Here is a 20,730-nt window from a genome sequence, read left to right as displayed (position 1 = left end):
TTGCGGAATGATTGGTACTTAAGTAACTGTTAAAAAGCTCATTTCTACGATCAAATACATCAGTGGTACGTATAAATGTTTGCAACTAGCAACCATACAATCTCAAATCATATGCTCCTCTTACACGTGTGGTAATGCAAGAACGCCATGCATTAGGCAATCATATAGAAACATTAGTCTATTTTTTGACGAATATCTCTTTTCATTATTTAGAAAAACTACATAGGAGGAGGATCTGGATCTCGCTACCTACCGAGACGATTTGGTGACCATTGTTTATTTGAATAACTCGAAAGGTCAATTTAATAAAAAAATGAAAACGCTCGAAAGGTCGATTGATTATGTGGCGAAACCGGAGGCATTACAGACGATGACTAATTAGGCTTCATCTGTTGCTAAATAGGTTGACCAATGAAATCGTCCGACAGCTCAGAGTGTCACAAACTTGCCAGTAATAAGCGGACCAATCAAATTAAAAATTCGATAATTGTTGAAGGTTTTTTGGTTGATGACGTTACAAGACTCTATGCTATATAAATGCATGTGTAGGGCAAGTTGTATCAAGCAGATCGACCAAAAGAGGAAAGAACAAAAAAAAAATACATTTCTCCACACAAAAAAAACTCGAAATAAAAACTCAAAACTATGGCGAATATGATCATTACGAAACAATTAAGATCCATAAGTTTACCTAAAGGGTCGCATCCAAGCACGAGTGGGATCGAGGAAGCTCTTAACAAGGTTAAAACGTTAAACTTCTCCACGAAGAGTTCGTCCGAGTCGATCTTGACGGGGTTGGCTGGTTTGGAGGAGCTCTATGATTGTACGGATGAGTTTCTAAAAATGTGTTCAACGCAACGTGCCATGTCTTCCGTTGGATCAGATTTCATGGAAGAGGTGCTCGATGGGTCATTGAGACTAATGGAAATATGCAGCGTCTCGAGGGACCTTATGGTGGAGACTCAGGAGCATGTTCGTGATCTTCAATCATGTGTTAGAAGGAAGAAAGTAGCCGGAGGTGGAGAAGACCAACTAACCGTTGCTGTCTCGGGTTATGTCAAATTTAGAAAGAACATGAGGAAAGAAACTAAGAAGCTCCTTGTGTCCTTGAAGTCCATCGATGGAGGGTCAAGTTCATATGATCATGAAGACGAACATGTTGTGGCGGTTATAGATGCGATGAGACGAGTGGTTTCTGTTAGTGTATCCGTGTTGAAGTCTTTCTTGGAGGTATTGTCGGGACGACAAAGTAACTTAAAGAGCAAATTGGCTTTTGTACTAAAGAAGAAGAAGTGTAATCTTGAGGATGCCACGAACGAGTTGGAGAGATTGGATTCCGCGATTAGGGGAGAATCATGCACTCGTGATGATATACAAGAGAAGCTTGAGGAGGTTGAGATGAGCATTGGCGGGTTCGAGAAAAATTTAGAAGGGTTGTTTCGAAGGTTGATAAGAACACGAGCCTCGCTTCTCAACATAATCTCTCATTAGAAGCATTTTAAAGTATGTAGACCTCGTTGGCATTCGACTTTAGAGAACTTGCCGGAGGGATGCATATCTATGATTTTTGTATACTAATTAAACTGATACATGTAGAGAGGCATTTGCCAAAGAAAATAGAAACAGTTTTGCAGTTATTACCTTTAACAAAAAACTTTGCTGTTATATATCCATGAACGTTATGAAACAACTTAATAGCAATCTGGTTGCTATACTAATTTTGACATAATTCTGTAAAACGAAATTTTACTTCTTTTTATAAATTTGAACCACTCGTTAAAATACAAATGATTACGAGATTCTTAGAGCATCTTTAAACCTACTCTATTTTTCACTTTAAAATGAGAAAAAATACAGTATGAAATAAACAATGTTCCAATCTTTTCATATTTTTATTCTATAATGAAGTAAAAGATAGATTTGCTACATAAATAAAATAATTTTTTTTGTTCATTGCTCTACTATGGAGTAAAAAATAAAGTATGGTTAAAATATTTAACTTTATATTCTATATTATTTCATTCTGAAAAAAAATAAAATGTTATATTGGAAATGTTATTATAAATTTCTCACAAGCTTTGAAAACCTCATTATATTCACTTTCTTCCTTTCTATCATCATTTTTGTATATCATAAAATACTTATATGAAATACTTTCAATATATAGAAGTGTGCTAACTTAAGACTCATGCGATCGATAAGATCATAATTATATACTGGATAATGTATAAAGTTATACTGAATAGAAAAGAGCGATAAGGTCAAAATTTTATATATGGTAAAAAAATTAATATAGTATTGAACAATAAATATAAAATCACATAAATTATCGCATATAAGTCAAATCAATTACACATAATTTCCTAAAATCTCTGTATAGAGTTAAATATGGAAAACCTTCCAAATATAGACAGGCCAAGCTTTGTAAGTTAGTTTAGAAAGAAAGGCTCAAGACAAAGGTCCAGCCCATTACATCAAACGCAATTACATTATCAAGTGAAGCTAAATAAATGATTAGGCGTTGCTTAGGATACTCCTTCGGTTCGAGACTAATGAGTAACGCGTGTCAAAGATAAAACGGCTATATTTGACAATGTCAAAAAAAGGTAGTCCAGCTAATAGAGTAAGTCGGTGGGTTCTCGTGGGACCCAATAGAGCGTTAATCTCATTGGACCCGTTACATACACACTCACACCTTCCTTCTTCAGTCATCGTCCTCCAGTGTCAGAGAAGAAACGGTGGTGGTGAGAAAAAAATGACGGCGGCCGGAGTAGCCTCGGTTCAGACGAAGAAGCTCCTCAAGTTCAGCCTTTCTCTCTTCCGCCGCGGCTTTAACTCCTCCAAATGGTAAAATCTTGAACATTCTTATATAGATTCTTTCCATAAATAGCAAGATCTGATGAATCTGTTTTGGTCGGAAAATAAAGCAAAACGGCGGCGAAGATGGCTGTAGCTAGAATAAAGCTTCTGAGGAACAAGAGACAAGTTGTGGTGAAGCAAATGAGACGTGACATCGCCCTTCTTCTTCAGTCCGGTCAAGATGCCACCGCTCGAATCAGAGTATTTCACTTTCTCTCTTGTCTGAAAGACCAAAGCTCTTTACCCTTTTCTATTGTCTGAAAAAAAAGACCAAAGCTCTTTACTTTTTTTCTATTGTCTGAAAAAAAAAGACCAAAGCTCTTGACTTTAATGTTTCTCTAGCACAAGCAACTCAATCTCAATGGCAATTCAGGTTGAGCATGTGATTAGGGAGCAGAACATCTTGGCGGCTAACGAAATCATTGAGCTTTTCTGTGAACTCATTGTTTCTCGTCTCACTATCATCACAAAACAAAAGTAATGTTTCATATTCAGTTTCAAAGTTTGTGTCTTTTTTACCTAAAACTCAATTTGGGTTTCTCTTCTCTCATTTAGGGAATGTCCTGTGGATCTGAAGGAAGGCATTGCGAGTTTGATATTCGCTGCGCCAAGGTGCTCGGAGATACCTGAGCTTGGAGATCTGAAAGACATCTTTGGGAAGAAGTACGGAAGAGATTTTGTTACCGCTGCTACTGAGCTGCGTCCTACCTGTGGCGTGAACCGGATGGTAAGGGAGAGAGAGAGTTCATTCATGATCTCTGATTGCTTAAACAATGACATGAGGTTTGATGACTCTTGTGATTGTTTTGTAGTTGATTGATAAGCTTTCGGTGAGGCATCCTGGTGGAGAATTCAAACTGAAGATCATGAAGGAGATTGCAAAGGAGTTCCAGGTTGATTGGGACACTGCAGAGACTGAGCAAGAACTTCTCAAACCTCAAGAAGAAACCATTGTATGTGTCTTCTCTTAATCTCTCTCATTTTTCTTCTTTCTTTGAATTATAATCTTGAACACATGTAATGTTTCTTGTATGAGAGCAGGATGGTCCACGTGCGTTTGTTAGCGCATCAAGCTTACCAGTGAACCGTGCTTCTGACGATCCCATTGATCCGACCAAAGCTGTCCCGAGGTACATATTCGTTTTTGTTTCAACAATGTTCAGAAAATGTAAGTCCTTATGTTGTGTTTTTGTTTATTCAGATCGAGTAGTAGCATGAGCAGCATCAACACGCATTATCATGACACCGAGTCAGCAGCTGAAGCAGCAGCTGAATTAGCCAAGCAGGCGGTTGCAGCAGCACAAGTAGCCGCCTTGTTAGCTAATAGAAGAGACAGCAACAGCAACAAGGAGTTCTCTGTATCCTCCTCCTCGTCTTTGGATCATTCAAGGAGGCAATCTGAAACAAGCTCCTACTACTACGCTAAGCCTTCCGTAGCAAACAGAAGATACAGCTGCAACAATGAAGAAGATTACGCCAAAACTGAAGCAGAAGCGAAGGAAACAATGAGGAGGAGACACACACTTCCTCCTCCTGCGACTTCTGAGGTCAAGTTTGATGAGTCTGACTACTACGAGGAAGATACAGAGCCGGAAGAAGGACCTTTACAGAGACGTGCTTCTTCCCTCCCGCCAGACAGAGCACCACCTCAGGCTCCTGAGTCGAGAAGGGACTCGAGCGGTCACCATGTTCACCCAAAACTGCCTGATTATGATGAGTTGGCTGCACGTTTTGACGCTATTAGGCACAGTAAAGGGCCATTGATCTGAAGCTGGGGAACTTCGTTTACTATATAAATAGAAAGAATATCACGTATGGGGATTTAATGCAAGTATTGTGTTTTTTACTACATTGGTTGGTTGTATGAAAGAAGAAAGAAGCATTACTTTTTTGTTGTACTCAATAACACTGTTCGCTTTTGTTGTGATTTTGTCGAAACTGAAGTTAAAAATAGAGAAATCGAAAATAGAATTTTGATATTCTGGACTTGATTCCTTGTATAGATGTGATATTATTCCCTATTCATAGACCTTTTATCAAGATAATCGTGAATATTCATATAAACCCTCATGTACATGCAGTACAATCAATAGAATCACCAAAGGCATCACCAAAGGCCAAAATTAGTTGTGAGTTGCTTGTGAAAGAAACTCACAACTAATCAAAACTTTTTGTTTGTCTTTACTATTTAAATAGAAGTACATACATGGCCAAAATTAATTCTGTCTTGGCTACTGAATATTATGGATGATTGGAGAATTCTAGCTATTTTACAGATGAAGAAGATAAAACCAATGTTATTCAAGCTTGATGATGGTGGTATCACTCATCTTCTCATGAGAGTTGTTTTCATAGTTCAATCCTCGTTTTTACTATGAGAATGTTGTTGTTAGAGATATTTTATAGCACTTAATAAAATAACTTGTGACATTGACGTATTTTTGTTTTTACAACTAATGTTACACTAACATATTATATCAACATATACACAAGATTTTCGACAACTCACAACGACCACCACTAAAGAAAAGATCAACAAATTTCTCCAAAGAAACATTAAAAACTATTTAAAAAGAGAAAAGAACAGGTTTAAGAAAGAAAAAAAAAATCTAAAGATTCACAACCTTTCCTTATCCAAACACCAACAGCTTTTCTTTTCTATTTTTTTTTTCCCGTAAAAAACGCTCACTGGCCGCGAGAAGCACCACCATCTATTCGTGACTACTTTTTGATATTTTAATCGTATATTATACGGTTTAAAAGATACGACCGGAGATCTGGTGGGTCACGCTACGAGATACACCTCATCGAGAAACTGGAGACTGATGAATCTACGGCGGTGGCTCCGGCGTAAACCCTAGCGTGATCGCTCTCCTGACCGTAATCCATCATCGGACGGTACTCTAGATCGTCGTCGTGGTCGTAAACAAACTCCGGCATCTCTATCTCGTTCCTCCTCACGTGCTCCCACAAGTAGTCAACTCTGCTTATGTACCTTAGCTTCCCGTACAACCTACCGCAGCCAATCACCACACCAAACAAACCAATCAGTATGCAAAAATAAAATTAAATTTCGAAGATACAAAACGAGAACTCACCCGCCGGAGAAGAGGAATCGGCCGCAAGTGGCGAGGAAGAGACGTGACTGGAGGCCTGGGTGGAGGAAGTAAACCTCCTGGAGATTGTCTCTGACGTTTACGGGAATCGCGTCGTAGATCGCTCGTAGAGCTGAGATTCCAGGGAAATTCTCGCTCCTCTGTACGCCGGTGTGAACGTAGAGCACGGCGAATGGTTTTCTCCCTAGTCGAGGGAAGATCTTCTCCTCTAGGTACTTGTTCAACACATCCAGTGATAGAAACCGAGCTGATATGAGAAAAATTCAAATTTAGATTCTGATGAAAGAGAGCAGATGGAGTCTAGAAACAGATCCAAACCTGGAAAGAATTTGCCGATGATACGAAGGATCTTACGGCCGCGTTTATCTCTGCCATGGATCTTGAAGATCTCGAGCTTCTCGATCAGCTGCTCTTGCTCCATCTCCGAAATCTGAGGTGTTGTCGTCATCTTTGAAAAATCAGTTGAAGAGTGCGGCGAGTGAAGGTGATGAAGAACTGATGGATTTTAAAGAGATTTCAAAGGGCGAAAACTAAAAATGTGAATTTATTGGAGGGGTTTAATGTGAGAAACGACGGGATTTTACGAATATTCTATAGCATCTTCCCTTTTCAACGTGATCGTTCTCACCTCTTCCGTGGGTCCAACACTCATTACCTGTTTTGCCCTTTTTATGAGCTTTCTTGTGAAGCAACTAATCTGACCCCTCCATTCTCCCTACATCTAACGGCTACTGCTTTTTTTCTTTACTCTTTTCCCGCGCGAGCGTTACTTTACGTTACGCCTCGTCACATTCATTAGAGGTTTGGATAAAGATTAGCTTTATTTTTGGCTCATCTGTTGTTGAACAAAACCAAGTTAGCAATATAGTAATAAAATATCTGGATGTTCTCATATCTATCCAATATTTTAATCTTTAGAAAAGGAGAAAATAGAAACCTATCTGCCATGGATCATCTATCTACACGCATATATAATTCATTATGTAAATACAACATACATACATGTGTGCTCTTAACCTCATTTCTAGGGATTACACCATAATACACCGATTTACATTCATGTGTATACTCTTACATGAAGACATGACTAGATGAATGCAGGTTCTCGGATTGCTAGTAGAACCCAACAAGTTTTGGAACCTAATAATCTTTACATGATAGTGTGATTCTCTGGTGCTGGCTAAGAGATAGATCATGGAGTTATAACCTCCTGTGGCAATAATAATCACTTGCACTGGCACAGAGCATCCTATAACCATCGGTATCAATAAAAGAGCATTCACCTAATATTCCTGCAACTATACAAATTTTACTGAAGTTGTTTGGCCTCAGTTGCCTGATCAAGGCTCAATCCAGACATCTCCGCTAGTTCAGCGAGTTCTACTTCTCCGCTTAATACCTAAACAATAAAAGAGGTGAAATAGCAACTGACATGTGGTGAAAATGTGTTGCCAAGGATTCAAGAGGATTTACTCACCTGACCATTTATCATCCATGTGGGGAATCCTTCGATACCAACATCTGAACATGCTTTGAATATCTTAGTTCCTTTCTTGTAGCCTTCGGGAAAACATTCCACGTAATTCAGTAGCTTTGCCGCTTCTCTTCCAAACATCTATAGATAGAAGAAAACTTACATAATTACAAGATAAATCCGTGAAACTGATTACTCGTAAACCAATAATGAATTAAATGACTAGTAGTACGGACCTCTTTTTGCTCTAAGCAGTTACAATAAGCCCATAAAACTGATTACTTGTAAGCCAATGATGAATTAAAGACTTATTAGTAGTACCTACCTCTTTTTGCTCTAAGCAGTGAGAACACCAGAATGCTCCATACATTTTAGCTCCAATGGAGTTTAGATGTTTTGCTAGGGCAATAGCATACGGACTCGATGATGTAGTGATCTCTGTTGAATAATATGGCAGCTCAATGTCACCTGAGCTGCAAGGAGTGAAAACCAAAGACGTTCATTGCGGTCAAGAAAACCACTTGATTAGACTCATTCATCCTCGGACAGCTATTTTTCATTACTTGTCAGAAAGGATTAAAACATGCCATCGGACTCCAAAGAACCAAGATTACCTTGAAGGGATTGGTTGAGCAGTACTATATGAAGCAGTCAAGGAGGCAACTACTATGAGTGCCAAGCATATCTGCAATCCTACAACTTGCTGTAACTCTTGCAACTTCACATCCTACCAAATGCACAGAGCAGACAAACGTAATCCTGACTTAAGAACTCATCTTGAAAATTTACACAAAATGTTAGAGAAACGGATATAAAGGGATACCTTTACAGCGAGGAAAAATAGAGTAAACGATAGGAAAGCAGACACTAGGCAATAAAGGCACGATGACCCCGAGAGCTTGGTGCTAAGGATATACAGGAAGTACGCACTAGCAGATGCCATTGTAGTTGTGGCCGCAAATAACGCAAAACGCCCGTTGGTCTTACTAACTCCAAAGGGTAAATTCCCTTCCCCGAGCTGTGCACTCAAAGCTGTTACTAAGCCATACATAACAAACCCAATCACTGGCAGAGGAACACCTGGCAAAATGCAAAAGAACAGTCACTGAGTTCAGCTTTCAACATGGAGCATGCTATTCATTGACACAGCTCATAGCACAGATTCTAGATTTGAGTTATTCAATCAGGATCTAATCATGCCTATGAGATTAAACTAAGCTACATACAAGATTCCAGGTTAGTCTAGACTCAGGACTACACATTAATCACCACTAAAGCGACGTATAGTTACCAAAAACAAGGGCGTAATCGCTGTTCAATACATCGCCGCAAGTACCACCACCAACGGGGCAAAATGCATCGGAGCCGGTGAGTTTCAGGTAGGTTAAATACGCGGTGTCTAACATCCCGATACCGCCGAGTCCGGTGAACCAGCTGTATGTCGAACTGTTAATAGATACCGAATCTACACCATCATCCGACTCAGATGACGAGCATTTGATCGAAAATCTCCGGCGAGAGACCTGATTAAGAACATCTGACTTCAATTAAACCAATCACACTACCATCACACACGAAAATGAAACGAGATTTACCTCGAAACGTCTTGGATTGAGAGACGACGACGAAGGAGGAAGCTCACGGAAGCCGAAACGAAACTGACAAGACGATACAGGGATAAACCTCGCCATCATCATCGTCGTCGAACAATCGCTAATCCACCATCATCAGAAAGCTTCCCTTGCTTTCACTCTCTTTCGTTTCGTTAATGGGCCTTAGGCCCTTATATTATATAAATCTGGGCCTTAATAAGAAACGTATAGTGTTATCTAATCCGAGTCAGCAAGTTATCCATATTACGACTTACGAGGTAACCGAGTTGGACTTTATCATCTGATATCCATTCCCCGCATGGCTTACATGTTGGACTCGGATAGATCTTCTAGAACTGGCTGACGTGTCAGTAGTTCCATATCCTTTGGCTTTGTGTCTGTATATATATACATAACATGCACGAGAAGTATAACTCAAAGTATCTACAAACACAAGAATAAAAAATGGAATCTGCTTTAAACACAGCCACACGAATCGGAAGCTGGTCATCGGCTATATCTCCACCTCTAGAAGTGTGTAGATCTTTCAAGTGGAAACTACCAACGGCAACAAGAAGAGTCGTCGCTGTTGCAGATCGTCAGAACTCAAGCTTTCGATGGTGAGCTAACGTTTTGGAATCTCTCTTAGCATTAGAGGAAATGACTTAATTTATTAAATTGTTTTTTTTTTGAAGGAGGAAAGTAACAACAGGCAGAGCAAATGTTGCAGCGGAAGCAGCTAGAGTTCCGACATCAGTACCGGTGAGAGTTGCGCGTGAGCTAGCTCAAGCAGGATATAAGTATCTCGACGTGAGGACACCAGACGAGTTCAGCATCGGACATCCGCCTAGTGCTATTAACGTGCCTTACATGTACAGAGTCGGATCAGGTTCATTTTCAAACCGACCTTTGGTTTCCTCTATATAAAAAAAAAGTTGAAATTAACACCAAAGCCTAAAATAATGTTGCAGGAATGGTTAAGAACCGGAGTTTTTTAAGACAGGTCTCGTCCCACTTCAGGAAACACGACGAGATCATCATCGTAAGCTTATACTTTAGCAAAATGTCTAGTAATAGTTATGAACACAAACTCATATTATAAATGAAATATTGTAGGGTTGTGAGAGCGGGGAAAGATCTCTCTTGGCTTCAACTGAACTTCTCACTGCTGTAAGTATGATTCATTAAGTGATAGTATTTGTTAAAACTGAGAAGGCGGTTTTAATGATGCCTCGTGTGTGTGTGTGAACAGGGTTTCACCGGGGTTACAGACATTGCTGGAGGATACGTTGCCTGGACAGAGAATGAACTACCAGTAGAAGAGTGATAACAAAATCATAAACCTACCCCTTTGTAAATTGCAAATAAATAATGTATATGTTCTCAACAAAAAAGTGTATGTATCTGAATGGCACTATCGATTGATATAAAGTTTCACTCGGAACTAAATCTCATTGCCGCTCAGTGATTCGTTTCTCAAAAGAACACTGTTATGAAATCGAATACAGTAATAAAAAAACAGAAGTTATAAAGAGATTCCTCTCCGTTAGATACAAAAACTACACAAAGCAAGATGAGAATAGGCCACCATGATGCATACAGTCTAGAGAGAACGCAATACTAGAAGATATGGAGAACAACCGAAAGATACTAGCTGCTTGATCAGAGTTGTGGACAAGACAATGAGACTCATGTTGTTTTCAGTGAAAGGGAAGGGGCAGCAGTACCTTGATGAAGGGTTGATCACTTAGTTTGGGATACAAGAAACAAATGAAGGAGCTGGATAAATTATTTTATTTAAAACATTTTTTGATTCTTTAAATATAAAAAAAACTAATGCATTTGATGTAAATAAAAGTTTTGGTTGAATAAATTTTCCATTCATTAAAAGAAAAATGTGAATAGGCCACCATTTTATTTATCCTTTTGGCGCTCCTCGTCCTGCTCCCGGACATATTATTGCTTATAGTTGTCAGACTCGCTTTGGTAATTGTTTTACTTGAGCGGAGAGAATGATAGCTCATGGAGTAGTTGCATAAGCATTTCTAAGATTTCTCCAAAATTGGGCCTTTAAACTGGATCTTGTTGCCAGTACTTCTCAAGAAGTTTAGTCAGGGTTGGTTGTGTTCGGTCAAAGTCCATAAGACTATTTGTCTGGAGGTTCATGCAGCTACATCTTATTCGTTTGGTTGTTGTCCGTTTTTACAGGTACAGCAGGAAGTTGCGTCGACCAAACGAACAGTCGTAAATTATATAACAACATATTTATATCATAAGTTATAAGCTAAATTAAAACAAAAATAATATATCAAAATATTTATTATAAAATAAAAGTTAAATAATACACAAATTTTAAATAAATTAAACAAATATTTCAATATCACATATGATAATCGAAATTATAAGAAAATATAAACCAAGTCATTAACTAAAATATTTAATACGATAAACGACTTCTATTATATTTATTTGTGATGTTTTTATGCAAATTTCTATCGTTCTATCACCGGCCGGCTCAAATGTACAAGAACTCAGACTCATTGTACAACGAGCTCTTAAAGTACGGAAGAAAATAGAGATACATTTTGGAGACGCCAACAGCTAGCCGCTTCTAAATTCTTACAAAGATATTTGTCAAGGCCATATTCATTCGGTGTGCCCAACTAGCCAACTAAAGTCTACTGGAATAAAATGGATCAGCAGAGATAAAAAAAACCTCACTCACTCTCAAGACTCTTAACACAAGTAAAGAAAGTGGTAACATCCGTAAAGTTAAGATATAAACTTTTAATGACGACAAGAAAAAATGTGAATGAATCCTATAACCATATCCATCTCTCGGTTCGGTAATTAAGAATCACAAAATGTATTTGTATAAAATAATTTTATTCTTTTTCAAGAAAAAACAAGAATGGAGGAATATTCATAGCTGTCAGAGGAAGTGTTCATGCGTGGCAAAAATCAATCAAACTATCAATGATTGTTCACTGATTTTTTTTCTCTTCCAGGTACTTTATTCTCTTCCACCAGTTCATGCTTGACGTTTTTCTGCGTTCCTGACGACGCCCTTCTTTAAAACTAAAAAGCAAATTATATTAATCTCATTCTTTATAATTAATTACCAAACAAATTATATTAATCTCATTTATATATACTTATAAATAATACAAGTAGTACGTATTTAAAAATGAATACAACTTACAAGTTACAAGTCTCATTACATTTATCATATGGAAACATCTTATTTGATCTTCAGTTTTCTTTATCACATTACTTCTCCCATATACAAATTAACGCAAAATCATTTGTCGAAGAATTAACGAATCTACACAGAATTACTAAACTAATTAACAGAAATCCATTGCTAATATACTCTAAGAAAAAAATACTACCGGTCAGTGAGATTAAGCTATCATTATAATCAAAGGATGATCACGTGTAAGGAAGAGATAAGCCGTTGTCTCATCGGGTACGCTAAAACCACCTGAGACGCGTTTTTGGTAGGTTGATAGAATCCTGAAAAAAAGTTTTAACAGTTTTTTACCAAAAAAAGTTTTAACAGTAAATTAATAACGTGAAAGCGTGTATAAAAATGGTATTCATTACATCATAACTGTCAAATGTTTCCTTGCACGTAAAAAAAAGAAAGGTTTCCTAGCATTGTATATGATTTATCCACGTCGACAGCCGTAACGATGTGACATCATAATGTTGACAATATGCAAGAAGAATGCATACGAGACTTTATAGTATCGTTTAGTTATTATTATTATTTTTTTGCTAAACTGTAAATATTATTAAAAATGAAACTTTTGTCTTTTACAAAATAAAAGGCTTTTACATATATCTTTCTTGGCAAAAATTAGATAAAAAACAAGAAAGGTAGTAGGTTTTTGGCTATTGGATATGACCGGGTCATCTGATCCAAAGTGCCATGATGTTGGTGAATTTGCGTCTCATGCGCCTTGCAGTTATTGTGTTTCTCACATCTTTGTCTATTAATCTGAAAGTTTCAGCCTGAAGAAGATGTGTATTGTTGTGGAGAGCACTGTTCCTTTGTCTCCAAACGTGGTAGATGAGCACTTGGGCAACCAGTTTCTTGAGAGTAGGTGTAGCTTTTAGTTATGGTATATATTTACTCAAAGACAATGATTCCTACATTAATAACCCGGTTTAAAATAACAATGATAAAGCGTAGTGTGGAATTATATAATCGCGCAAGTACAGAAGCAAAAGGAACTAATGGGTTTCTACGAGAATACGTGAAATTAAAAAGAGAGATTAATGAAGTTTAACGTCATCGCATCATCATTGCTCCACCACTCTTCTATTTATAGTCTTTTTTATCATTTTATTTATTTTCCTCTCCACTCTTTTGGTCTCTTTCATTTTCCTTCCATCATTTCTCTGTTGAAAGAAAATATCGTCTCTACAGAAAAAAATAAATAAAGAAGAACATAAAAAGTGTGAAGAAGCCAACCAAATAAGAGAAGAATAAACAAACATGGGCCAGTGTTCATCGACGACAAAGATGAGGAGAAAGAGGAAAAGAGAAGAAGAAGGTTGCAGAGAATCATCAGTGGAAAAGAATAGGGGATGTTTAGCGATGGTGAATGAGAGGCGTTCTAGGTTCTACATCGCCAGGAGATGTGTTCTTATGTTACTTTGCTGGCAAAAATACGCCAACTCTTGATTTATCAGGTTTTGTGTTTTTATTACAAGTAAAAATAAAACACACACGTACATATAATTCGATTTTGATAACTTTTTGTTGTTCTCTGTTCATAGCTTGTGTTTTTTGAGTTTGATTATTTCAAGCTTCACTTTTGTATCTCTTAATTTTAATCTCAAGATTATGATCACATAGGACAATCTGATTCACTTAAAAACAAAAGTAGCCTAGAAAAAATATTACATTGTAAGTTTCACTTCACTGTGTTCTGCAGCCATACATAAAGAGAAAAAACACATAAAACCATACTTGTCTTGTCACACGACAGAATCTCTGTAATAATTTAAAGATGATGAACAATCACACAACCTAAACCAACAATGAAGTTTTTTGGATTACTTTGTTAAGAGAGAGAGCTACACACACAGGTCATCTCGAGCCACCACGGACGGGGTTAATACCTTCTCTCGGACCTTCTCTCTGGGCTTCTTCCATAAGGAGAGTAAGACCTATCTCTTCTAGAACTTCTTCCACCACCACGAGGCGAATACTCACGTCTTGGTGGTGACCTCCTTCCACCACCACGAGGTGAATAGTCGCGTCTTGGTGACCTACGGTGTCCGTAACTATCACGATCACTGTGCCTCCCTCGACTGCTACGGCCATCTCGGTCTTTTTTTCCACATCACAAAAAAAAAAGAGAGTACAGAGCAGTTAGTAACCTTTTAAGTTGTTAAGGGAATCAAAATGAGGCTTCAAATGTTCATTTACCATTGTCTCTGGAGCTTTTCAAGCCAAGATAGTGGCCAGGGGTGGGAGTTCGGGGGCGCTTTCTTCGAGACTGAAGATAACACAAAGCACATAAACCTCATGTAAACAAAACAAGATGCATCCTAGGCTGAAGAAACACTTGACTTGTACTAATAGTTGTTGACACTTGATAATGTCCTTTGATTAGTTGAGAGTTGAAGCAATATAGTTGATTAGTTGGATTTGGGTAAGGATGAGTAGTATCATCTTTGATTGTTGCCAACACTAGCTTGACGCATTATTTTTTCTGAATGGTCAGAGAATCTCCAAGTCAAACAAATAAAACTTATCGTAGTGCCAACAAAATCAGTAGAGCATGAAGTTAACGTTACCCTTTCGACAGTGATGTAACGGCCTTCAAGTACAGATTGGTTGAGATACTTGATGCAACGGTCAGCGTCTTTAACGGTATCCATAGTAACAAAGGCAAAACCACGAGACTCACGAGTGCGCGGCTCCATTACAAGAAAGCAAGACGCTACCTGTGGGCAATCAAATTAGTTAAAACACATGATTAACGACTGTAAGCTAAAGACAAAACAGATTAACGAGGAAGGAAGGAGAAACAGGGTTTTAGATATATGGTTATCACCTTGCCTTCCTTGGAGAAATGAGCTTCAAGATCCTTGTCAGTGACTCTTGTGGATAGACCAGTTACATAGAGGGTGGTACCAGGGTTTTCAACTTCAGACCTCCTGTTCACCAAAATTCATTAGAAAACCACCAATGACAGAGATGGAGAAAGAAGGCTAGAGCAGCTAACCTTCCACGTCCCCTTGATGGAGATATAGGCCTTGGCAAAGATCTAGATCTAGACCTAGACCTAGCCCTCGGCACGGATCTAGACCTAGACCTAGACCTGGACCTGGACAGGGACCGTTGTTTCCGTGGTGAAGGAGACCGTGAATCTCTGTTTCAGAAACCAGGCAAAAAAAGTATTACACAACCGTTTACAGAACATGTGTTTTGTTGTCTGTACAAAACCTCAGTAAAGACATGTTACTTTGACACACACCTAACACATGTCTAGTCTATAGCTACAAGGCATCAACAACATATGAATCAAGTACAGAGAATCTTTAAACAGGTCAACACTCACAAGTCTATTCATCAGATTCAAATCCTTAACCAAGTGTTAATGAAATTCAACATTTTAGAAATAGTTTGTAGTTTTACAGCCATGAACAACGCGAATATATTTTAAAAAAAATTTTTGAATCTCTCTAACCTTTCTTCGTGACGAGAATCAGCCTGCAAAAACGAAACAAGTAAACTCAATTTCGTCAGATATATCAAACGAAGAAGATAGCGATTGATAGAGAGTGTAGTGTAAGCTTACCATTGCTAGACAAGTCTCAGGTTGCGATCGAGATTGAGATAATTAGGGTTTTTACTGTTAGCTCCAGTTCCTTTCCTTGTCTCTCAGATTCATTATTATTCTTAAATTTTTTATATTACATTTGTAGTAATTGCATGTGGCAAGACTCACGTTTCTTATGGTGCATTCCGTAACCAGTCCGGTTTGTTTAGCGCATTCTTTCACTCGGTTCGGTTTGATTGAATGATAAACAGAATCGAACAGGAACCTCTAGTTACATTCATCTGAAATTATATTACAGTTTCTTTATTAACTGAGAAAAATAAGAAACACAGAGCATCCTTTACGTAACTGAGATTTGCCTCCATGGTCAACACTCACTCTACTTTTTTGACGACAAATCACAAAAAGAATTAAACAAAACAACACAGTTAAATGTACACAAATCACACAACACTCTCTCAGCTTCTTTTTTCTTCAGAGGATCGAAACGAACATGTTACATTACGTGGTTAGAGTATCAGGGAGGGCCATGGAATGAGCTCCGATGATCTTGCCACCAACATCTGGGAAGCTGTCGTAATCTGGAAGTGAGCTCACTTTACCATCACTGTCTACTTGCAGAGGATATTTAATCAAGTGACCTTGCAGCTCTGAGAACTCCGAATTTATGAACTTTTTCCAGTTTCCTTCAGCGATTTCGTTCACGTTCTTGACGCATTCTAGGTCAGAAGGCTCCACGAACTCATCTCCTGTTTTGCCTAAGTGCTCTGCCCATAGTGACATTCTGTATCCATACACCTGGGGATAGAGAGATATCAACACACCTTAAGTTAATATTCAAGTTTCTATACTTGATTACTTTACAACGAGCAGAAACACAACTTCTCAAGCATATCTCAACCTAACTTTTGAGGTTTTGTTATGGTATATATGATGCTGATAGGAAGAAGGCAAACCTGGCCACGTGGGTGTCTTCCCTTGTTAGTCCATGTATGATGGGGTTGATATGCACCCATTGCTATCTCTGTATCTTTTGTGCCGGCCATTGATCTTTGGTTGATATTAGCAGATCCCATGAGTACATACTCATCATCTACTATCATCCCCTTCGCGTGCACATAGATCATAAAACGCTGGAACTTATACGAATCCGATACCTGAAAACGCAGTTAAAAAGATCATAAGTAATTTGTTCCACTGATTACTACTGGAAAGTGTATATATGATTCCTCTTCTCTATGAATAAAGCAGTTCTCGGTAAATGAATATTATACCGCACTGCCATTCGTCGCTGGCATGTTCTCTGGAAGTTGCTCTCGTTTACCAAGGCAGTAAAAGTTAAGGTAATCGAGAGGATGAGCATCTGACTGCACTGCTTTCAGTTCTCGTACTATGACATCATACATCATCTGCATAGTTTGGCTCTGCAAACAAGATGGTTTTTAGCAAAAAATGTTAGTTTCTCTTGTAAAGAATTGGAAGAAACTACATTATAATATCAGTGCGAAAAGTCTTAAAGTGATACCTGCCAATACAGAATTTCTTGCACAGGTCCAGACTTCGGGTCGCCTTCAGGCCACAATGGTATAACGACATATACAGCAAATCTTTCTTTAGCTCTGATTTTACTAACAATCTTTAGTGCCAACTCCATTGGAATAAGATTGTCAGCTCCTGCTCATTCAAAAGAGAGGGAACATTCACTTCATTCTCTTTTGTATACACAGGAGAAGGAGAATCCATCCCAGATAGCAGTTGAGAACTATTCTAGAATACAGCCTATTCTAAGTGAGCATTTTAGTTCCTAGTCTAGGAACTTTCTTCAAAGATCAAGACGTACCTGCATCTTTATAATTAGGCCACGCATAAGAAGAACCAAGGAAATACTGATTCTCGATATATATGAAATGCTGAGCAGATCTGATTGTCTGGATGTATGCAGTCTGGATGCTTTTATCTACTACAAGACGCTTGGCACATTCCAGATTCTGCAGTAAATAAGCAATTTTGAAAACTTAGTAAACATGTGGCGACAATAACTATTGTATTGTCAAGGAACATTAGTAATAATAATAGCAACTAAGTTGATCTACTAACTTGTGCCTCAGCCTCGTCTTCATATTTTGGAAATCCTTTCACGGATCCTGAGTCGATAGAACGGAATACCTGGAAGTCAAAGCATCAAATTGTCGTGATAATTCATTACATGAGAAGTATTGTTTTGAAGACATTTCTAAATACCTGAGCATGCCAATTCTCAGGATCATCTTCTTTGGAAACATAGACAACTGGATCGTCCTCCGGAACAATTGAGGTACCATCCTTCAGAAACTTAAACACTGGACTTAGAATCCATGATATACGTCCTATCCGGATCAATGCATCATCTTGCCAGTGAGTTTTCCCCTTTAAACGCAAGCTAAACTCCTTCCATCGCGTCGCTTTTCTCCACCGCTGCTCAAAGTTTATGAGAACATCATATGCCGCAGGGCCATCTAGCCTACAGTGCAAATCGTGCCACGGTTGCCTTGGAGCCTTGGTAGCAGCCTGAGGAAGTAAAGTGGAAAACGAATCCAAATCAGGAGTCAGAACGGTTAAAAACGACCAGCGAGTAATTATATACTGTACTCACTGGAAATGTAGGATTGTGAAAGTCATCCTTGAATACAGTGTCAAGATCGTGTAATATCCGGTGGTCAGGTGTGTCATAACGGCCGTCACAAAGATCAATACCTCCAATGAAAGCTGTGATCTTGCGATTATTACCAACAGCCTGAGTATCTACAAGAACACACTTTTGATGGTGCGTGAAGAGCGTGCCAACAACCTGGGAATTAAACAAACAATCAAACCCGAGAGCATGAAAAATAATAGCAATGCCAAAACAAATGTTCATACAACGGCCACCATTTATTAGAATCAAGACACTACACATTTACTAATCCCAACTCTGCAATCAACAACACCAAACTATAACTAACATATATATGAAGAGCTAGGACTTGCCTGTTGTTTGAACAACCCAAGCTTACTACTAGCATAGCGTGGTGACAATACACATATCACAGAAGAATGCTTGAAAAACTTCCTAGTCTCTTCATCATGCGTCCCCATAACTCCAGGCTGCATACAAAAACGCCATACAACATCTTAACATAGCCAAATCACCAATTACATGTCATATAATCTCTAATTCTATTAGATATGATGATTAACTTATCAAAACAAAAATCATATGGCCTAACACTCACTGTGCTAATCCCGAACTTATCATGAGAAGTCTTATCATCCCACACAAGCAACAAAACTCGAACACCTTCTTCAGATTTATACTTCAGCAACTCCCCAAGCGTCAAATCACCACCTCTCGGTAACTTCCTCGTAGGCTCCCTAACAAGCCTCACCTTGTGGAACACCGACCATCCAACAATGTAAATCATATGGTGCGCCTCGGAGACGGCGTAACAAATATCCTCCCAGCACTTGCCGTGCTTATAAACCTTCCCGTTATCCAATCCAACCTCCGGCAACGTCCCGTCCATCACGTGAGCGTCTTGGTAAAGCCTCACCTTGCTTCCCTTCCTCACGGGGAAGTAAGTCCGTTTCACGCCTCTCCGATCCGGATCCCCGGCGATTCCGTTACGGTACGCCTCGATCTGATGAAACGGAGTGAACTTCATGTCGACGTAGAGAGCCGTCTCCTTCTTCGGCGGCTTCCCCGACGCGCCGAGGACGGGGAACCACCCGGAGATCCGCTGCCCGGAGGCGATCTGGTGCACGGGGATCTTCGCCGTGCCGATGATCTGCGCGCCGAAGACGTCGTCGTCCTTGACCTGGAACTCGAGGTGAGGCATCGGGTGCGCGACGGAGATGTTGAAGTGCTCGTCCCAGAGAGGATCCTGAGAGTTTTTCAGGACGCGCGTGCGAGCGAGAGTCGCTTGAGGGACGACGACGGTTACGTAGGGATCGCTGGTGATGACCTTACGGTGGCCGCGGATGTTGCGATCGCCGCCGTCTCTGTTTCTGGGATCCTCGTCGTCTTCTGGAGGTTTGGCGCATGAGTTGCACGCGGTGAAGCAGCGGCGCATGCGATCGGAGAATAAGTCCATGTTAGGTAGCCTCCTCGCCTGAACGATTTTGAGATCGAGGTCGCCGTGTAACAGCATCACGTCGTCGGATACTTTCTCCGCCATGGCTAACAATAAACCGAGAGCCCTGACGAATAAGGGCTCGGTTTGTTGTTGCTGCTGCGGAAACACACAGATGAATTTGAATTTTCTTTTTTTGATTAATTATTATTAATAATAATAGTATTTGTTATTTTTAGGTGATAAATGATTTGAGGAAGAAGGAAAGGGACGGAGGAAGAAGAAGGAGGGACACGTGGACGCACGACGTGACGGGAGTTGTTTGCTTCCGTGTAGATCTGTTGAGAGAGTTGTTGCACACGTTCTGCATTTTTGGCTTCTTTTAATTGGTATGAAAGGGCTTAAACACTTTGTTTAATTAGTTCAGAAGATCCACCGATTTTAGAATGTTGTGCCAAGATCTTTCTACATTCCTCTAAGTGTAGTTTAATAATGGAAAAGGGTGAGTCAAACACAACAGCAATGCGATTAGCTCAGATGTGTCCACCATATCCATTAAACTATTCTTCAAAAGGTTATAATCATTATTAACTAGACTAACTCTATAAGATTAGGTAAGTGGTTGATCTAATAAAAAACCAATGTAACTAGAAATTTATCGAATAAAACAAATGTAGCATCTGCGGATAATTTTTGATATTTATATTTTTTTAATTCACATTGGAAAATCCAGTCGTTTAAACTTCAAAGTGGGCACATGCCAATCAAATACTCTTGTCGGAACAAAGTATTGTCCGA

At 39.0% G+C, this 20,730-nt stretch overlaps 8 protein-coding genes across 10 annotated transcripts; 4 read left to right on the top strand and 4 right to left on the bottom strand.

Annotated features, from left to right (window-relative positions):
• The first annotated feature begins 343 nt into the window (after nucleotides 1-343).
• On the top strand, nucleotides 344-1,839 carry LOC106370260. The gene has a single exon (XM_013810303.3). The coding sequence runs from the start codon at nucleotides 646-648 to the stop codon at nucleotides 1,489-1,491; it is 846 nt and encodes a 281-aa protein (XP_013665757.1). The 5' UTR covers nucleotides 344-645; the 3' UTR covers nucleotides 1,492-1,839.
• A 754-nt stretch (nucleotides 1,840-2,593) lies between these two features.
• LOC106346514 lies at nucleotides 2,594-4,838 on the top strand. The gene is made up of 7 exons (XM_013785905.3): nucleotides 2,594-2,847; nucleotides 2,928-3,060; nucleotides 3,233-3,336; nucleotides 3,415-3,586; nucleotides 3,672-3,812; nucleotides 3,901-3,989; nucleotides 4,061-4,838. The coding sequence occupies exons 1-7, from the start codon at nucleotides 2,594-2,596 to the stop codon at nucleotides 4,626-4,628; spliced, it is 1,461 nt and encodes a 486-aa protein (XP_013641359.2). The 3' UTR covers nucleotides 4,629-4,838.
• A 430-nt stretch (nucleotides 4,839-5,268) lies between these two features.
• Nucleotides 5,269-6,853, bottom strand: LOC106346599 (ganglioside-induced differentiation-associated protein 2). Its single transcript, XM_013786004.3, has 3 exons — nucleotides 6,294-6,853; nucleotides 5,958-6,222; nucleotides 5,269-5,872 (listed from the first exon to the last, which is right to left on the bottom strand). The coding sequence occupies exons 1-3, from the start codon at nucleotides 6,421-6,423 to the stop codon at nucleotides 5,650-5,652; spliced, it is 618 nt and encodes a 205-aa protein (XP_013641458.1). The 5' UTR covers nucleotides 6,424-6,853; the 3' UTR covers nucleotides 5,269-5,649.
• Nucleotides 6,854-6,935: 82 nt separating this feature from the next.
• LOC106346686 (thiol-disulfide oxidoreductase LTO1-like) lies at nucleotides 6,936-9,248 on the bottom strand. Of its 2 annotated transcripts, XM_013786125.3 has the most exons (7): nucleotides 9,045-9,248; nucleotides 8,741-8,972; nucleotides 8,273-8,529; nucleotides 8,064-8,176; nucleotides 7,775-7,922; nucleotides 7,453-7,590; nucleotides 6,936-7,374 (listed from the first exon to the last, which is right to left on the bottom strand). In XM_013786125.3, the coding sequence occupies exons 1-7, from the start codon at nucleotides 9,144-9,146 to the stop codon at nucleotides 7,285-7,287; spliced, it is 1,080 nt and encodes a 359-aa protein (XP_013641579.2). In that variant the 5' UTR covers nucleotides 9,147-9,248; the 3' UTR covers nucleotides 6,936-7,284. The 2 variants fall into 2 exon arrangements, with proteins under 2 accessions (XP_013641579.2, XP_048634554.1); XM_048778597.1 differs by lacking the exon at nucleotides 6,936-7,374 and having other exon boundaries at nucleotides 7,524-7,590; nucleotides 7,686-7,922.
• A 153-nt stretch (nucleotides 9,249-9,401) lies between these two features.
• On the top strand, nucleotides 9,402-10,486 carry LOC106346829 (senescence-associated protein DIN1). Of its 2 annotated transcripts, none has more exons than XM_013786305.3 (5): nucleotides 9,402-9,661; nucleotides 9,737-9,930; nucleotides 10,013-10,083; nucleotides 10,158-10,211; nucleotides 10,294-10,486. In XM_013786305.3, the coding sequence occupies exons 1-5, from the start codon at nucleotides 9,507-9,509 to the stop codon at nucleotides 10,366-10,368; spliced, it is 549 nt and encodes a 182-aa protein (XP_013641759.2). In that variant the 5' UTR covers nucleotides 9,402-9,506; the 3' UTR covers nucleotides 10,369-10,486. The 2 variants fall into 2 exon arrangements, with proteins under 2 accessions (XP_013641759.2, XP_013641832.2); XM_013786378.3 differs by having other exon boundaries at nucleotides 10,158-10,215; nucleotides 10,294-10,349.
• Nucleotides 10,487-13,241: 2,755 nt separating this feature from the next.
• On the top strand, nucleotides 13,242-13,903 carry LOC106370269 (small polypeptide DEVIL 17-like). Its single transcript, XM_013810313.3, has one exon. The coding sequence runs from the start codon at nucleotides 13,546-13,548 to the stop codon at nucleotides 13,732-13,734; it is 189 nt and encodes a 62-aa protein (XP_013665767.2). The 5' UTR covers nucleotides 13,242-13,545; the 3' UTR covers nucleotides 13,735-13,903.
• A 15-nt stretch (nucleotides 13,904-13,918) lies between these two features.
• On the bottom strand, nucleotides 13,919-15,978 carry LOC106346973 (serine/arginine-rich splicing factor SR45a). Its single transcript, XM_013786485.3, has 7 exons — nucleotides 15,863-15,978; nucleotides 15,752-15,774; nucleotides 15,287-15,433; nucleotides 15,116-15,218; nucleotides 14,856-15,005; nucleotides 14,485-14,554; nucleotides 13,919-14,385 (listed from the first exon to the last, which is right to left on the bottom strand). Exons 1-7 carry the CDS (start codon nucleotides 15,863-15,865, stop codon nucleotides 14,168-14,170), a joined length of 714 nt encoding a protein of 237 aa, XP_013641939.2. The 5' UTR covers nucleotides 15,866-15,978; the 3' UTR covers nucleotides 13,919-14,167.
• A 148-nt stretch (nucleotides 15,979-16,126) lies between these two features.
• LOC106347061 (phospholipase D delta) lies at nucleotides 16,127-20,137 on the bottom strand. The gene is made up of 10 exons (XM_048778570.1): nucleotides 19,096-20,137; nucleotides 18,851-18,967; nucleotides 18,477-18,671; nucleotides 18,086-18,391; nucleotides 17,942-18,010; nucleotides 17,685-17,832; nucleotides 17,370-17,518; nucleotides 17,119-17,268; nucleotides 16,801-17,001; nucleotides 16,127-16,642 (listed from the first exon to the last, which is right to left on the bottom strand). Exons 1-10 carry the CDS (start codon nucleotides 20,035-20,037, stop codon nucleotides 16,346-16,348), a joined length of 2,574 nt encoding a protein of 857 aa, XP_048634527.1. The 5' UTR covers nucleotides 20,038-20,137; the 3' UTR covers nucleotides 16,127-16,345.
• Nucleotides 20,138-20,730: the final 593 nt, after the last annotated feature.

This window comes from Brassica napus, chromosome A1 (assembly GCF_020379485.1).
Source record: "Brassica napus cultivar Da-Ae chromosome A1, Da-Ae, whole genome shotgun sequence".
In the NCBI taxonomy this organism is placed as follows: Eukaryota; Viridiplantae; Streptophyta; class Magnoliopsida; order Brassicales; family Brassicaceae; genus Brassica; species Brassica napus.
Note: the sequence above shows the minus strand (reverse complement) of the source record. Positions and strands in the feature narration are given on the sequence as shown.

What these genes read in the sequence shown, in the direction of transcription:
- LOC106370260 (XM_013810303.3), top strand. Translation starts at nt 646, where the DNA reads ATGGCGAATATGATCATTACGAAACAATTAAGATCCATAAGTTTACCT.
- LOC106346514 (XM_013785905.3), top strand. Translation starts at nt 2,594, where the DNA reads ATGTCAAAAAAAGGTAGTCCAGCTAATAGAGTAAGTCGGTGGGTTCTC. An exon ending in CCTGTGGCGTGAACCGGATG is followed by an intron (nt 3,587 to 3,671) that starts GTAAGGGAGAGA and finishes ATTGTTTTGTAG; the next exon opens with TTGATTGATAAGCTTTCGGT. An exon ending in AACCTCAAGAAGAAACCATT is followed by an intron (nt 3,813 to 3,900) that starts GTATGTGTCTTC and finishes GTATGAGAGCAG; the next exon opens with GATGGTCCACGTGCGTTTGT.
- LOC106346599 (XM_013786004.3), bottom strand. Translation starts at nt 6,423, where the DNA reads ATGACGACAACACCTCAGATTTCGGAGATGGAGCAAGAGCAGCTGATC. An exon ending in CATCGGCAAATTCTTTCCAG is followed by an intron (nt 6,223 to 6,293) that starts GTTTGGATCTGT and finishes TTCTCATATCAG; the next exon opens with CTCGGTTTCTATCACTGGAT. An exon ending in CGATTCCTCTTCTCCGGCGG is followed by an intron (nt 5,873 to 5,957) that starts GTGAGTTCTCGT and finishes TGGCTGCGGTAG; the next exon opens with GTTGTACGGGAAGCTAAGGT.
- LOC106346686 (XM_013786125.3), bottom strand. Translation starts at nt 9,146, where the DNA reads ATGATGATGGCGAGGTTTATCCCTGTATCGTCTTGTCAGTTTCGTTTC. An exon ending in ACTGCTTAGAGCAAAAAGAG is followed by an intron (nt 7,591 to 7,774) that starts GTAGGTACTACT and finishes TTCTATCTATAG; the next exon opens with ATGTTTGGAAGAGAAGCGGC. An exon ending in CATGGATGATAAATGGTCAG is followed by an intron (nt 7,375 to 7,452) that starts GTGAGTAAATCC and finishes TTTATTGTTTAG; the next exon opens with GTATTAAGCGGAGAAGTAGA.
- LOC106346829 (XM_013786305.3), top strand. Translation starts at nt 9,507, where the DNA reads ATGGAATCTGCTTTAAACACAGCCACACGAATCGGAAGCTGGTCATCG. An exon ending in CATGTACAGAGTCGGATCAG is followed by an intron (nt 9,931 to 10,012) that starts GTTCATTTTCAA and finishes ATAATGTTGCAG; the next exon opens with GAATGGTTAAGAACCGGAGT. An exon ending in CAACTGAACTTCTCACTGCT is followed by an intron (nt 10,212 to 10,293) that starts GTAAGTATGATT and finishes GTGTGTGAACAG; the next exon opens with GGTTTCACCGGGGTTACAGA.
- LOC106370269 (XM_013810313.3), top strand. Translation starts at nt 13,546, where the DNA reads ATGGGCCAGTGTTCATCGACGACAAAGATGAGGAGAAAGAGGAAAAGA.
- LOC106346973 (XM_013786485.3), bottom strand. An exon ending in CCATCAAGGGGACGTGGAAG is followed by an intron (nt 15,219 to 15,286) that starts GTTAGCTGCTCT and finishes TTTGGTGAACAG; the next exon opens with GAGGTCTGAAGTTGAAAACC. An exon ending in GTTACATCACTGTCGAAAGG is followed by an intron (nt 14,555 to 14,855) that starts GTAACGTTAACT and finishes TGTTATCTTCAG; the next exon opens with TCTCGAAGAAAGCGCCCCCG.
- LOC106347061 (XM_048778570.1), bottom strand. Translation starts at nt 20,037, where the DNA reads ATGGCGGAGAAAGTATCCGACGACGTGATGCTGTTACACGGCGACCTC. An exon ending in TTCACAATCCTACATTTCCA is followed by an intron (nt 18,392 to 18,476) that starts GTGAGTACAGTA and finishes TTACTTCCTCAG; the next exon opens with GCTGCTACCAAGGCTCCAAG. An exon ending in GAAGACACCCACGTGGCCAG is followed by an intron (nt 16,643 to 16,800) that starts GTTTGCCTTCTT and finishes CTCTATCCCCAG; the next exon opens with GTGTATGGATACAGAATGTC.